A 12,281-nucleotide genomic window follows, 5' to 3' on the forward strand; every position below is an offset into this window, starting at 1 on the left:
AAAATTAAAAAGTAAATTGGGAGAGAAAAATAGGTACAAAAAGTGAACTCAAGGGCATTTCCGTAATTTCACTCATTATAAACTAAAAAAAAACAAAATAAAAAACTAATATTCAAACCCATCCATTAATTAATATAAGAGGTCAATTAGAAAGGGAAAAAATTAATAATAAAAAAAATTGGATGTTTTTTAACCTCTGATATTTCCTAAAAATTGATGGAAAAATAAAACAACCACCAGAAGTCATAAAATTACATATTTAACCTTTTTAAGATTAAAAAAAAAACGTTAAAAGAAAATGACATATTTTTCGTTAATAACTGTGTGGCCCAAAAAATATCATTATTTATATTATAGTCACAAATTATTAATCTCGTCCATTCTACTTGTCGGCAAGAAGATTATAGATTCGGACAAAATCGTAATTTGAATGTCCACCACACGACGTGTCGTCAACGTTTATGATCAATATGAATCATAAACTACCCATACTTTTATCAGATATTAATTTATTTTAAAAAGAAGGAAGATATTTTTAATTATTTAAAATAAGATCATCCATAGTAAATGTCAAAATATATAAACTATCGTCCACGTGTCCTAACATGGTTTGATTGTGGTAGGGAAGAAGACATTATATAATTTGTTTAATTATTTAATTACTGATTTATTAAGAAATTCTTTAGTTTTCTTTTTAATTTTCTTTTATGATATCTATATTTTTTTAATTTTAATCATAAAAGATTTTATTATTAATGTTTTAAAATTCTCAAATTTAACATTTATGTATTAAATTGGGGTAAAAACCACCCTTAAATTAATAAATTAATTTATATTTTTAAACGCTTTATTAATACAAATACCAATTTATTATTTTAAATTAAGGGTAGAATTGAAAATTTTAAAATATTAAGGATGAATTTAAAAAATTCATAAATGATTAGGAACGATTATGAATGTTTAGCTCGTGTATGATAAAATAAATATACATATCAAGTAACTAGGCACTACTCTTATTTTGCAAGATCTACGAACTTTCATAATTTTTTTGTTTGACACTCGTTTTTGAAACTGTCATTAAACGCAAACAGAAAGCCGACAATGGAATTTTGATGTCGATCGAACGAAAATTGGCCGGGAGTGGAACAATTTTTAGGTGTTGGTTGCCAATTATACGTGTTAAAACCATCGAATTTGAACATTTCTTACAACAGTGTCGAAAAGTATTGACTGTAACTAAGTTTTTTCACGTGCATGCTTCAATCACTCAATTGGGATTTCGGTTTTAAGTACGTACGTACACTACAATAGGCTCGTTTTGTTCGAAATTCAAATCTCAGTATAAAACATGACTTTAATACCCTTATAAAGACAAAGAGTCAACTAAACAAGAAAAAAAGGATTATTTATTTATTTATTTATTTTTCCCTTCCCTTTCTTTGGGAGTGAAAGGGAAGCTACCAAACCAAGAACATTTACTTTCTCTCCAAAAAAAAAAAAAAAAAAAAAAAAAAAAAAAAAAAAAAAAAAAAAAAAAAATCATGAATATCATTAACACTGGAGCGAGCTGTAACAGAAAGAAACGGGATTCGGTTCATCTTCATCAGTTACAAAACCCAAAAAGCAGATATTTCCTTTCATCCTCACTCCTCTTCGAACCCCTTTTGACCTGATTACCGACACTCCCCTTACGCGCCTCTTCCCTGCCTCAATTCAACCCCGTTTCCTTCGATCCATTGCCAATGGTGAACAAAATGCTTTGATTCTGCTACCCTAAAACGAATAAACGCTCCTTTCCTACTCCCGATTCTTCATTTCCCCTTCAATCTTATCCTTTGCTTCAAACAGATCGCCAATTCCTCTTTTGGGAAACTGAATTAATCGCCTCTTTCTCTTCGTTTTCTCTGCGATTTAATGGAGAAAAGGGCGTATTCATAAGAGGGTTCTTTCTTTTTCCTTCTGTTCATCTTTCCCTCTTCGGTTTCTTTTGACTTTTGGGGATTTGGGTCTGTTCGAGAACGGATTTTAGATGGGTTTGCTTAGTAGTATACTGGGTTTCTTCGGATTTGGCTTGGGAACTTCGATTGGGATTGCGATTGGATATTACATGTTCATCTATTTTCAGCCGTCGGATGTCAAGGTTTGTTTCTTGTTCCACTTATTTTGGTGTTTGGTCTGTCTGTTTCTGGAAAATGTTCTGTTTCTTCTACGGATCATCACTGTCACTATCTGCTCTGTGTTGGATTATTGTTCTAATTGCTTGAATCGACAGTGTTTTCTGAAAATGTTGAGTGGTAATTCCCAGCTCGTTTGGGGTTTTTCCTGTTAGTCACTTTAGTTCCCTCAATTTCACAAGTTTTGGGGGTTTTGCTTGCTTGTACTGATGAAGACACTACAGACCTAAGTACTGTTGTCCCTATTTTCGTGGGTTTTTTTGTATGTCTCTTAGGATTTCATTTAGATGTCACCCCATTTTCCCCTTAACTTAGAGGAAGACATTAACAGTATTTGCCTCTGAATTGCTACCAATCAAGTTTCCTTTTGGTTCTGTTTCTTTTTCTTAGGCAAATGGAGGCTTAGTAGTTGTAATATATGCCCTGATCTGAATTATGTGGCCTTGTTTATGAATGCATTCAGGGACTAACTGTTGGGAGATTTGTTTCGAGTATTAACCAGTCGAGTTCTTCCCGTTCTTTGTTGTCGATTGGCTCGTGTTGATGTGTGTTGAAATTTATTGTTTCAGGATCCTGTTATTCGCCCTTTGGTTGAGCAAGATACGAGCTCGTTGTTGCGGATGATGCCGGAAATACCTCTGTGGGTGAAAAATCCTGATTACGATCGTGTATGTTACCGTTACCGTTTTGTGTTGTTAGGATGTGATTGCTTGTGATTCATTGTTTAGTAACAGTTTTCATTGTACCTTTCTTGTTTCTTGTAGATTGATTGGCTCAACAAATTCCTTGAACTTATGTGGCCTTACTTGGACAAGGTTTGTGCTTTACAATTGAAAATTGATACTCGTTTGCTGAGGTGTTTGGGCGATGATACCTTTTATGCATACCCTCTTCTTTTCTTGCTGTCTTTCTTAGGCCATTTGTAAGACAGTGAAGAACATAGCAAAGCCTATTATTGCAGAGCAAATTCCAAAATACAAAATCGAGGCTGTTGAATTCGACACGCTTACATTGGGCTGCTTACCACCCACTCTTCAAGGTACACTCCTCCCTGTAACAGCCCTTGCCCACCGCTATAAGATATTATCCTCTTTGGGCTTTCCCTTTCAGGTTTTCCCTCAAGGAAAACGCGTCTTATAGGAAGAGGTTTCCACACCCTTATATAAGGGAATGAGTGCCAGCGAGGACGCTAGGCCCTAAAGACGGGTGGATTGTGAGATCCCACATCTTTTGGGGAGGAGAATGAAGCATTCGTTATGAAGGTGTGGAAACCTCTCCCTAGTAGACACGTTTTAAAAACAAACCCGAAAGGAAAAGACCAAAATGGACAATATCTGCTTTGCCCCTGATCAAATGGCTGTTCATGAGATGGTAGTATATTGTTGTTACCTGTGCTGAACATCCCTTCGTTACTCCGTTTTTGGGAGCTAGACGAAGAATCTCACTCGTTGATGAATTTACAAACCAGGAATGAAAGTTTATACGACCGATGATAAAGAGTTGATCATGGAGCCATGCATGAAGTGGGCGGGAAATCCGAATGTTACCGTTTCAGTTAAAGCATTCGGATTGAAAGCGACTGTTCAGGTTGTGCGCGACTATATGCACTAATATCGATTTCGATATGCAGACTATGAATATGTATCAATACAACGAGCGAGTGTAGAAATATCTGACTTTCTCTTGCCTTTCAGGTGGTCGATTTGCAAGTGTTCGCTATTCCGCGTATAACCCTGAAGCCTTTGGTCCCGACGTTTCCTTGCTTCGCCAAAATATTTGTCTCTCTCATGGAGAAGGTGCTGTAACTGGTTAACTCGTATATACTTAAATAAATTTTGAGTTATATATTAAATTTTGTCGGATTCTGCAGCCCCATGTCGATTTTGGACTGAAATTGCTCGGTGCAGATGCGATGGCCATCCCGGGGCTGTATAGGTTTGTTCAGGTACGAATTATTCTATATCATGTTATCTTTACCGACATTGTCAACATAGATAATGAACTCGTGAAATTTCTTCCTCGTCATCCATGGCAGGAACTCATAAAAGATCAAGTTGCCAATATGTATCTATGGCCGAAGACCCTCGAAGTACCGATAATGGATCCTGCGAAGTGAGTTCTGTTCGTGTCGTTTTATATTATGATTATGTTGAAGCGTTTCGTTTCTTGATTCGGGTAATCTTTGTCAGAGCCATGAAGAAACCTGTTGGCATCCTTCATGTGAAGGTTTTGAAAGCAATGAAGCTGAAAAAGAAGGATCTATTTGGGGCTTCAGATCCATATCTAAAACTGAAGCTCACTGAAGACAAGCTTCCGTCTAAGAAAACGACTGTGAAACACACGAATTTGAACCCGGTTTGGAACGAGGAGTTTACTTTTGTCGTGAAAGATCCCGAGTCTCAAGCTTTGGAACTGATTCTTTACGATTGGGAGCAGGTATTTTCGTAATAATCTCATCGAGGAACGTTTAGAATCTTCATTACAGAGGTTGTCTTGTATTGTTCTTAGGTTGGGAAGCATGATAAGATGGGAATGAATGTTGTTCCACTGAAAGAACTTACACCTGAGGAGTCCAAGGAATTGACTCTTGAAGTGTTGAAAAATATGGATCCTAACGATACACAAAATGAGAAGTCGAGAGGGCAGCTTGTCGTGGAATTGTTGTACAAACCTTTCAAGGACGACGAAGCTCCGAAAGATGATGGTGATGGTGCAGCGGCAGTACAAAAGGCTCCCGATGGAACGCCCGATGGCGGAGGCCTGCTTGCTGTCATAATCCATCAAGCTGAAGATGTGGAAGGGAAGCATCATACGAACCCCTACGTTCGTTTACTTTTCAGAGGAGAGGAGAAACGAACTAAGGTAACGTTTTAGTATAACGTGCAAAAATGAACTCTCGCAGTCACGGATTATATGCCGGGTTCATTAACTTTGAACTCCATTTGGCATGTATGCAATGCAGCATGTTAAGAAGAATCGGGATCCAAGATGGGATGAGGAGTTCCAGTTTATGCTCGAGGAGCCACCGGTGAACGATCGGATTCATGTGGAAGTACTGAGTGCGTCTTCAAGGATAGGCCTGCTTCACCCCAAGGTATGTATAATATTTTAAGCTTGGGATCGGATCGTATGAAGCTCGGGATCATATTCTGAAATTTGAAACGTAATGTGAACAGGAAACTTTGGGGTATGTGGACATAAACTTGGCTGATGTTGTCTCAAACAAGAGGATTAATGCGAAATATCATCTGATCGACTCGAAGAACGGGCGGATCCAGATCGAGCTACAATGGAGAACTTCATCATAGGCGGGCAGCTAGTAGCAGCCACTCTTCTCATTGTATTTCTTTGTTGCTTGAAAACCTTTCTCCTTTGTAGGCTAAATTGAAGTAGGTGATTTTTGTTTTAATGAAATGTTGATATGGTTTGGTTTATTTTCATTTGGTCAAAAAACAAAGATTGAATAATATCATGCTTTCATTTTGGTTTAAATCATTCATTCATTCATTCCTTTGCAGCCTTAGATGTTTGTTTATACAAAATTCAAGAGGGAGGAGGGAATGGCATTCACTGAATGGGCTATTATTATTGGATAAGAGCAGAAGAGAAAACCTAATCCTACGGATGATTAAGCCTAAAAAAACATGATTTCAAAATTTGTTCATATCAAACAACCGGAGAAGAAAGAAGAGAACCAAAGTTGTTTCCAAAAACCTGATGATGTTAGGAGGAGGAATTAGCAGAGAGCTCTAATGCTGGTGACTGGTGATGGATGATATCCAGATATAAAAACCACCTCTCCCTTCCTGTTATATAATCTACTACAGCTCATCCTTTGCACCCTCATCGGCTGTTTCCGACCTGATAGTATCTTCAGCTTCTGCAGCCTTCGATCCAGTCTCGACGACTTCTGCTTCATCTTCCTCTTCAACGGTTGCGTCGGGACTGATGTTTAAGCTAGTCTTCACCGTGTCATAGATTTGGGAGGCAAAATCCTTGGGATCACTGAGAATAAACCCACTTTCCAGAAGAGCTGTCTGGTACATCAGTTTTGCAGCATGCTTTGCGCCCTCATCCTGTTGTTTAGATGAAGCAAAGCAACCACATTGGAGAATGTGATAAAAGAAAAGTGTTAAAAACATAAATAAACATGTTAGAACAGATTGTCATAACATAACATACCTCCGAATCCTTGACTATTCTCTCCCGAAGATCCTTGATGATCGGGTGCCTTGGGTTGATCTCAAGCACTCTCTTACCGCGCATATATGCTTGTTTGCTAGCATCTGATAGGGTCTGAGACTGCATGATCCTTTCCATATTAGCACTCCATCCATACTTCGATGTCACAACCACACAAGGTGTGTTATCCAAACGATTCGAAACTTTGACATCATCAACATTGTCGAAAGAAAGGGCGGTCTTCCACCATTTAGTAAGATCCTTGAAGGACTCCTTGAGTTCCTTATCCTTCGAGTCTTTGCCTAGTTTGAGACCCTCCTTCGATACATTTTGAAATTTTTTGTCTTCGTAGTCCATGAGATATTGCATCAAGTACTCATCAACCGGATCCGTGAAAAAGATAACCTGTTAGGAGAAGAAATATTTTAGATATGAGAGGAAAGGGATGAATGGATGGCAAAAAGAAAAAAAAAACTCCCAATTAAAATTCACCTCATAGTTCTTCTTCTTAAGACGCTCAAGGAATGGGGATTTCTCCAACTGTTCCTTGCTTGAGCCAGTAATGTAAAAGATATCCTTTTGTCCTGATTTCATTCTTGAAATATACTGATCCAGTGAAGTCAATTTGCCATCCGACTTGGAGCTGCACGAGAGTTCGTTTAAGGTTATTATCTCAGGGGGACAGAGAAGCATCAATGAGGCAGAATAAAGCAACCCAGAAACGAAACTGAAACGGAAACAAACGCAAGATACCTCTCGAATCGGAGAAGTTTTGCTAGACGGTTTCTGTTAGTCGCGTCCTCAATAATACCAAGTTTAATTGATCTGCCAAACTCATTCCAGAATCGACTGTACTGGCCTTTCTTCTCATCATCATCACTACTCTTCTCTGCAGCTGCTTGTTAATGAAGGGTTAAAGTTAATCAAATGAAACATGGAAGAAAATTATCACGTCTTAACAGCATCACAATAATCAAGTTCTTTAGGTAAACCTTTCTTCTCCTTGTCACTGAACTCATCAGGATCCTCTTCAGCAATTTTACGGATCATATCAAGGGCCTTGCGAATGAGTTTCTTCTTAATTGTCTTCAGGCTGCTGTGTTGTTGGAGCATTTCTCGTGAAACGTTGAGGGGTAAAGTGTCAGAATCAACAAGACCCTGCAGAGAGAAAATTTTGAGAAAAAAATCTACTATTCAAGTCGAACGTCTTTCTGTTGAATAACTCGACCACTCATTTACCAGCAAAAAGTTCAAATACTTCGGCAGGAGCTCATCAAACTCGTCTGAGATGAAAACCCTTCGAACATACAGCTTCAAGTTGGATTTTTTGCTGTTATAGTAGCTCTCGTAGAGATCATGAGGAGCCTTAGGAGGTACAAACAGAACAGCTTTGAACTCAACATCACCTTCTGCATTAAAGTGACTCCATGACATAGGCTTGTCATCACTAAAATCCTGCCATTTAATGTTAACTTCATTAGATTTGGAACGCAAATTTTACAGATTAAGGTGCTTTAGTATTTTTTCACTGATAGAATTTTGGACAACTACCTTAGCAAGAGAGTGGTAGAATTTAGTATACTCTTCCTCTGTCACTTCTTTGGGACTCCGCAGCCATATGGCTTTCACATCATTCAAAAGCTCCCATTCATAAATTGTTTCTTTGACTTTCTTTGTCTTCGACTTCTCAGCATCATCATCTTCGCTCTTTTCTGCATCATCTTCCCCTTCTTCAGAAGAGCTTTCAGCTGTTTTTCAAGACAGAAAACGTAATCAGAAAGACTGACACCATGACAAATTGACAGTTTTTTTGCCACCACAAAGGTAGTTATATAAGCATATCCGACATCCAAGACAATACATACGTGGTGCTTCTTCATCATTGGATTCATCCTCATCTGCAGGAACGTCCACGTCAATCTCTTTGCTTCCCCAGATATAAATGGGGAAGTTGATAAATTCTGAATATCTCTTCACCAAATCCTATGTAGAAAGAATTACCACAATCCATTTTAGTTTAAGTCAGAATACTGTCGAAGAAACTAACAAATAAAAATATGCGTTTTAGATAAATTTCATTTAACCAATAAATAGATTTCAATCAAGTTCATTAAAATTCAACAATGCACAAGAGGGTGCTGTCATCTGGCGCCGTATAGCTCTTGTGTGATGCAGAACGAAAAAGAAATGCCCGGTTGCGAGAAGTAAAGAAAAACCCGGAAAGTAACAACAAATTCAATGTTCGGGAATTAGGCTCAAGATAACTGCTTGGTGATAACAGTTCCAAGAGAGGGAAAATCAATTAACAGCTAAAATGTATCATCAAGGAACAAAAAAATACACTGTAAACAGGTAACAATGTAAATTCTAGAGAAAATGTTTGGGCATTGGGAGGTACATCGAACAATTTTATCTCCATAGGCTCTCAAGCACAAAAGACATGATTTATTATTCCTCGTGAACGAAAGATCTAGAAGGACGTCCATTCGTGTCCAATTTGAGGATCCGATCGTTAACAAACATTAAAAGCAGGTAACGAGAAAAGCAAACTAAACTTACTTTCAGTTTGCCCTCCTCCAGATATTCTTGAGCTTCATCTCTAAGGTGCAATCTAATTTCAGTTCCGCGGCCTAAGGGTTCATTCCAAGTATCTTCAGAGATGGCGAATGCTCCATCAGCCTTGGACTCCCACACATGTCTAGAAACAAGGAAAAAAAAGTTAAGCAAACAATAACTAATACCATGGCAATGGCAAACACATCCAAATAATAATGAGAGTTGCTCACTGTTTGTCATCGTTGTGTTTACTGATCACTTCAACGTAGTCAGCCACAAGATACACGGAGTAGAAACCTACTCCAAATTGGCCAATAAGATTGAGATCACCGCTTGTCTGCATTTTTTCCACAAATGCTGCACAGGAAGATAGCAAATTCAGTACCTCACACTAAGCCTACCGACGTAAAATAAATAAAAAGAAGTACCTGAAGTTCCAGATTTCGCTATGGTTCCCAAGTTCTTAATCAAATCCTCTTTCGTCATACCAATACCTCTGTCGCGAATCGATAGGACTTTGTTTGCTTTGTCCAGCTTAATCTGCGATATTTGATATATGGACAACAACGTAAGTATGCAAGGGTCATTGACTAGAACGAGCAATTTTCTTGCTCAGCGAGGTAATAAGAAAACAATGTGTCCAAATCTAGCATGATGGTCAAACTCACTTGAATCTCCAGCTTCGAGTTGTCGCCTTCACCCAAAATCTCTTTATCGGTCAGGGAAAGGAACCTAATCTTATCTAACGCCTGAAATGCAGAGACACTATCAGTAACAACCGATCTCTAATTACGAGATTACGAGATCTGATGAAGTACGTCGAGGCGGAGTGGACTTACATCAGAAGAGTTGGAGATCAATTCTCTGAGGAAAATGTCTTTGTTACTGTACAAGGAATTGATAATAATGTCCATGAGACGAGACACCTCAGCTTGGAACTCAAATTTCTCCGCGCTGCCTCGAAGAGATCTCTTCGAGATGGACTCCGACTCCCTGAAACCACAATTCGAGAGAACATACGTTAGAAATTTCCCTAAACTGGATAAATCTGTCGGTGAAAGCGTGTATATACGAGATTAAACATTCACGAACCTCTTGACAACATCAGAATCCGTGGAGAGTCCATGCGGAACGGCGCCGATCTTTTCCTCGACCTTTGGTGGATCTACAACTTCGTCGGCATCACCGTCGGCCTTGGCATGAAATCTAGAACCTAAACGCGAGAAAAAAGAACATAAATCAATACACCATAAAATCTTCACAGTTCAAAGAGAGCTCAAATATCACCCAAATTTCTCCCCAAGCCCCCCAAAAAACAATGAACCATCGTGATTAACATAATGCAATATGCATTCAGTCCACATTTCAACAAAGAAATCAAAATGGATAAAAGAAGAACCGAAATCACACCTTCATCAGGTACGAGGGAGAGAAAGCAAAGAAGGAGAAGAGCAGAAGCAATCGTCCACTTCCTCATGATTCTTGCAAAACTTCCAGTAGCTTCGACTACTAATCTGGTTTCTCAACTGGCTCGCAACATTTATATAGGTCTATTGGATTGATCTATATTGCCAGCGTGGAGAATCCAACCGTATCGCTTTCTTCTAGTAAACGTGGCGAAATGTTATTGGATAATATTCCTTTGCTCGACGTGGATAAAGCCATTCCAAATTTCCATTTCTTGTCCCTACTTAAGACCTGGGAGTGGAAGTCTACTTGATCTTAACGGGCTATGGCAGCCGATGTGGAGAATCCGACGGTATTGATTGCTTTGTTTCCACGTGGCTAAAATTTATTGGGTTGATATTTTGTTTTAGACGTGGAAACACAGTATGTTTCCCGGAGGATACGTTTGGAAATTGTCATACTTTTAATCGATTCGTTGATTGAGATGTGGCAAACAATCATTAAAAACGTTTTTTTTTAAATAAATACAAAATAAAATTAAGTGCATTAATAAAATATTTCCCAAATATAATTAATCAGTCTAATGTTAAAATGTTTTTTGCTATGTTAGTCTGTATCATTATTTTTTTTAAAATTATTTTCCATTTATCTTCTCGTTCAAGTTATATAAAATATTTTTTGTCAAACGTAGCTCGATAATCGATCATAAGTTAAAATTATCTGTAAAATTTAATTTTCACACACGCTGACTAAGTGTTACGTGATTAATGTTCCGTTGCTGAAATAGTGCAATTGTGACACGTGACGCGCAACCCATCTCTCTTTATCAATCGTCCTTTCATTTATTGGGTATGAGCATTCTCCATTCGTCGATACCAATGAATCTCATCTCCCTCTCCTTTATCCTTCATCGACGCTCAAATTCTCAACTAGATCAGTTGTCTGTCTCTCACTTTCTATCTCTTTGTCGTTTGTTCACCATGAGCTCTTATTGTCGTGGCTGGTTCTAGGTCTCTCTCAATGACTACTGTTAGTTGAACCAAAGAACCCGACCCAAAGATATAAGGGTTTGTTCAAATTGAGTTACATCACGTTACAAACTAAACTCGAGATTTTCAATCAACAATAATTTACTCGAGCTAACCCACGTGATCAAATCTAGTAATTCTATGTTCTTTTTAGATTTTTTTTTTTTTTTTGGTAATTTTATACCATTAATTTAACTGTTAATATAAACAAAATTTGAAGATAACTCAGTCACAGCAGTGGGCCCCATCTTAGTCTTAATCGTAAAGTAACGACGACGATGGTTAAGATCTTCCATCAGAAAAGGAATTAAAGCTACCAAACTTGAGAGACCAGCAAAGTTGGTACTTTACGGCAGGTTCCCCGCCGTCGCAGCCGCCATCACCACCGCAAACCTCCACCATCCACCAACCATATCACTCGGATTCAAACTCAAGCAACCACCTTTCAGATCATGAAAGGCAGCTGTTCCAAAGAATTAGAGGCTTTTTTTTTTTTTTTTTTTTCTCAACAATTTCTTCAAAATTTAAATACAATAAATATTACAAAAATCAAGAAATTGTTAATGTAGAAACATTCTGCCTAAAAACCAGAAGAACATGTGGAAATTAAATCTAATGGAAGAAGAAAATGAAAAAAATAAAAAGAAACAGTGTCCAATTCAAAGCTGAAGACAAAGCCATTGTTTTGGATGATCCTTCTCCGGTGATGAAGTCCGGCAGCCATGAACTGTTGAACGTCACCGACGGACCATCGCCTCCGTTCGACGGGTCTTTTTCTGATTTTTGGCTGAAAAAAAAACATGTTTTTTTGAGGAAAAAAAGGTAGGGTTATGAGGAAGATGACTGTCAAAGTGTTACTTTACAGGTAATGATTCATCTTTTTGCTGTTAGATTATTTGTCCCAAAAAAAAAAAAAAAAAAAAAAAAAAAAAAA

General features: G+C 37.9%; 3 protein-coding genes across 4 annotated transcripts in view; 1 reads left to right on the forward strand and 2 right to left on the reverse strand.

Moving 5' to 3' along the window:
• The first annotated feature begins 1,564 nt into the window (after positions 1–1,564).
• LOC111491745 (synaptotagmin-2-like) lies at positions 1,565–5,669 on the forward strand. Of its 2 annotated transcripts, XM_023140750.1 has the most exons (12): positions 1,568–2,140; positions 2,744–2,842; positions 2,939–2,989; positions 3,090–3,213; positions 3,643–3,761; positions 3,869–3,970; positions 4,045–4,119; positions 4,210–4,286; positions 4,364–4,610; positions 4,683–5,036; positions 5,137–5,268; positions 5,351–5,669. In XM_023140750.1, the coding sequence occupies exons 1-12, from the start codon at positions 2,030–2,032 to the stop codon at positions 5,480–5,482; spliced, it is 1,623 nt and encodes a 540-aa protein (XP_022996518.1). In that variant the 5' UTR covers positions 1,568–2,029; the 3' UTR covers positions 5,483–5,669. The 2 variants fall into 2 exon arrangements, with proteins under 2 accessions (XP_022996517.1, XP_022996518.1); XM_023140749.1 differs by having other exon boundaries at positions 1,565–2,140; positions 4,045–4,286.
• Positions 5,670–5,730: 61 nt separating this feature from the next.
• Positions 5,731–10,423, reverse strand: LOC111491744 (endoplasmin homolog). The gene is made up of 15 exons (XM_023140748.1): positions 10,323–10,423; positions 10,005–10,125; positions 9,752–9,905; positions 9,581–9,661; positions 9,341–9,452; positions 9,143–9,269; positions 8,916–9,054; positions 8,222–8,339; positions 7,908–8,104; positions 7,596–7,811; positions 7,349–7,514; positions 7,110–7,251; positions 6,849–6,999; positions 6,357–6,761; positions 5,731–6,250 (listed from the first exon to the last, which is right to left on the reverse strand). The coding sequence occupies exons 1-15, from the start codon at positions 10,387–10,389 to the stop codon at positions 5,996–5,998; spliced, it is 2,451 nt and encodes an 816-aa protein (XP_022996516.1). The 5' UTR covers positions 10,390–10,423; the 3' UTR covers positions 5,731–5,995.
• A 1,464-nt stretch (positions 10,424–11,887) lies between these two features.
• Positions 11,888–12,281, reverse strand: part of LOC111492470 (thaumatin-like protein 1) — a 1,829-nt gene continuing 1,435 nt past the window's right edge. Inside the window, exon 2 of the mRNA XM_023141810.1 lies at positions 11,888–12,134. Coding sequence (XP_022997578.1) covers positions 11,960–12,134 — 175 coding nt within the window. The 3' untranslated portion in view covers positions 11,888–11,959. The remainder of the gene's footprint in view (positions 12,135–12,281) is intronic.

This window comes from Cucurbita maxima, unplaced genomic scaffold, assembly GCF_002738345.1.
Source record: "Cucurbita maxima cultivar Rimu unplaced genomic scaffold, Cmax_1.0 Cma_Scf00017, whole genome shotgun sequence".
Classification (NCBI taxonomy): domain Eukaryota; kingdom Viridiplantae; phylum Streptophyta; class Magnoliopsida; order Cucurbitales; family Cucurbitaceae; genus Cucurbita; species Cucurbita maxima.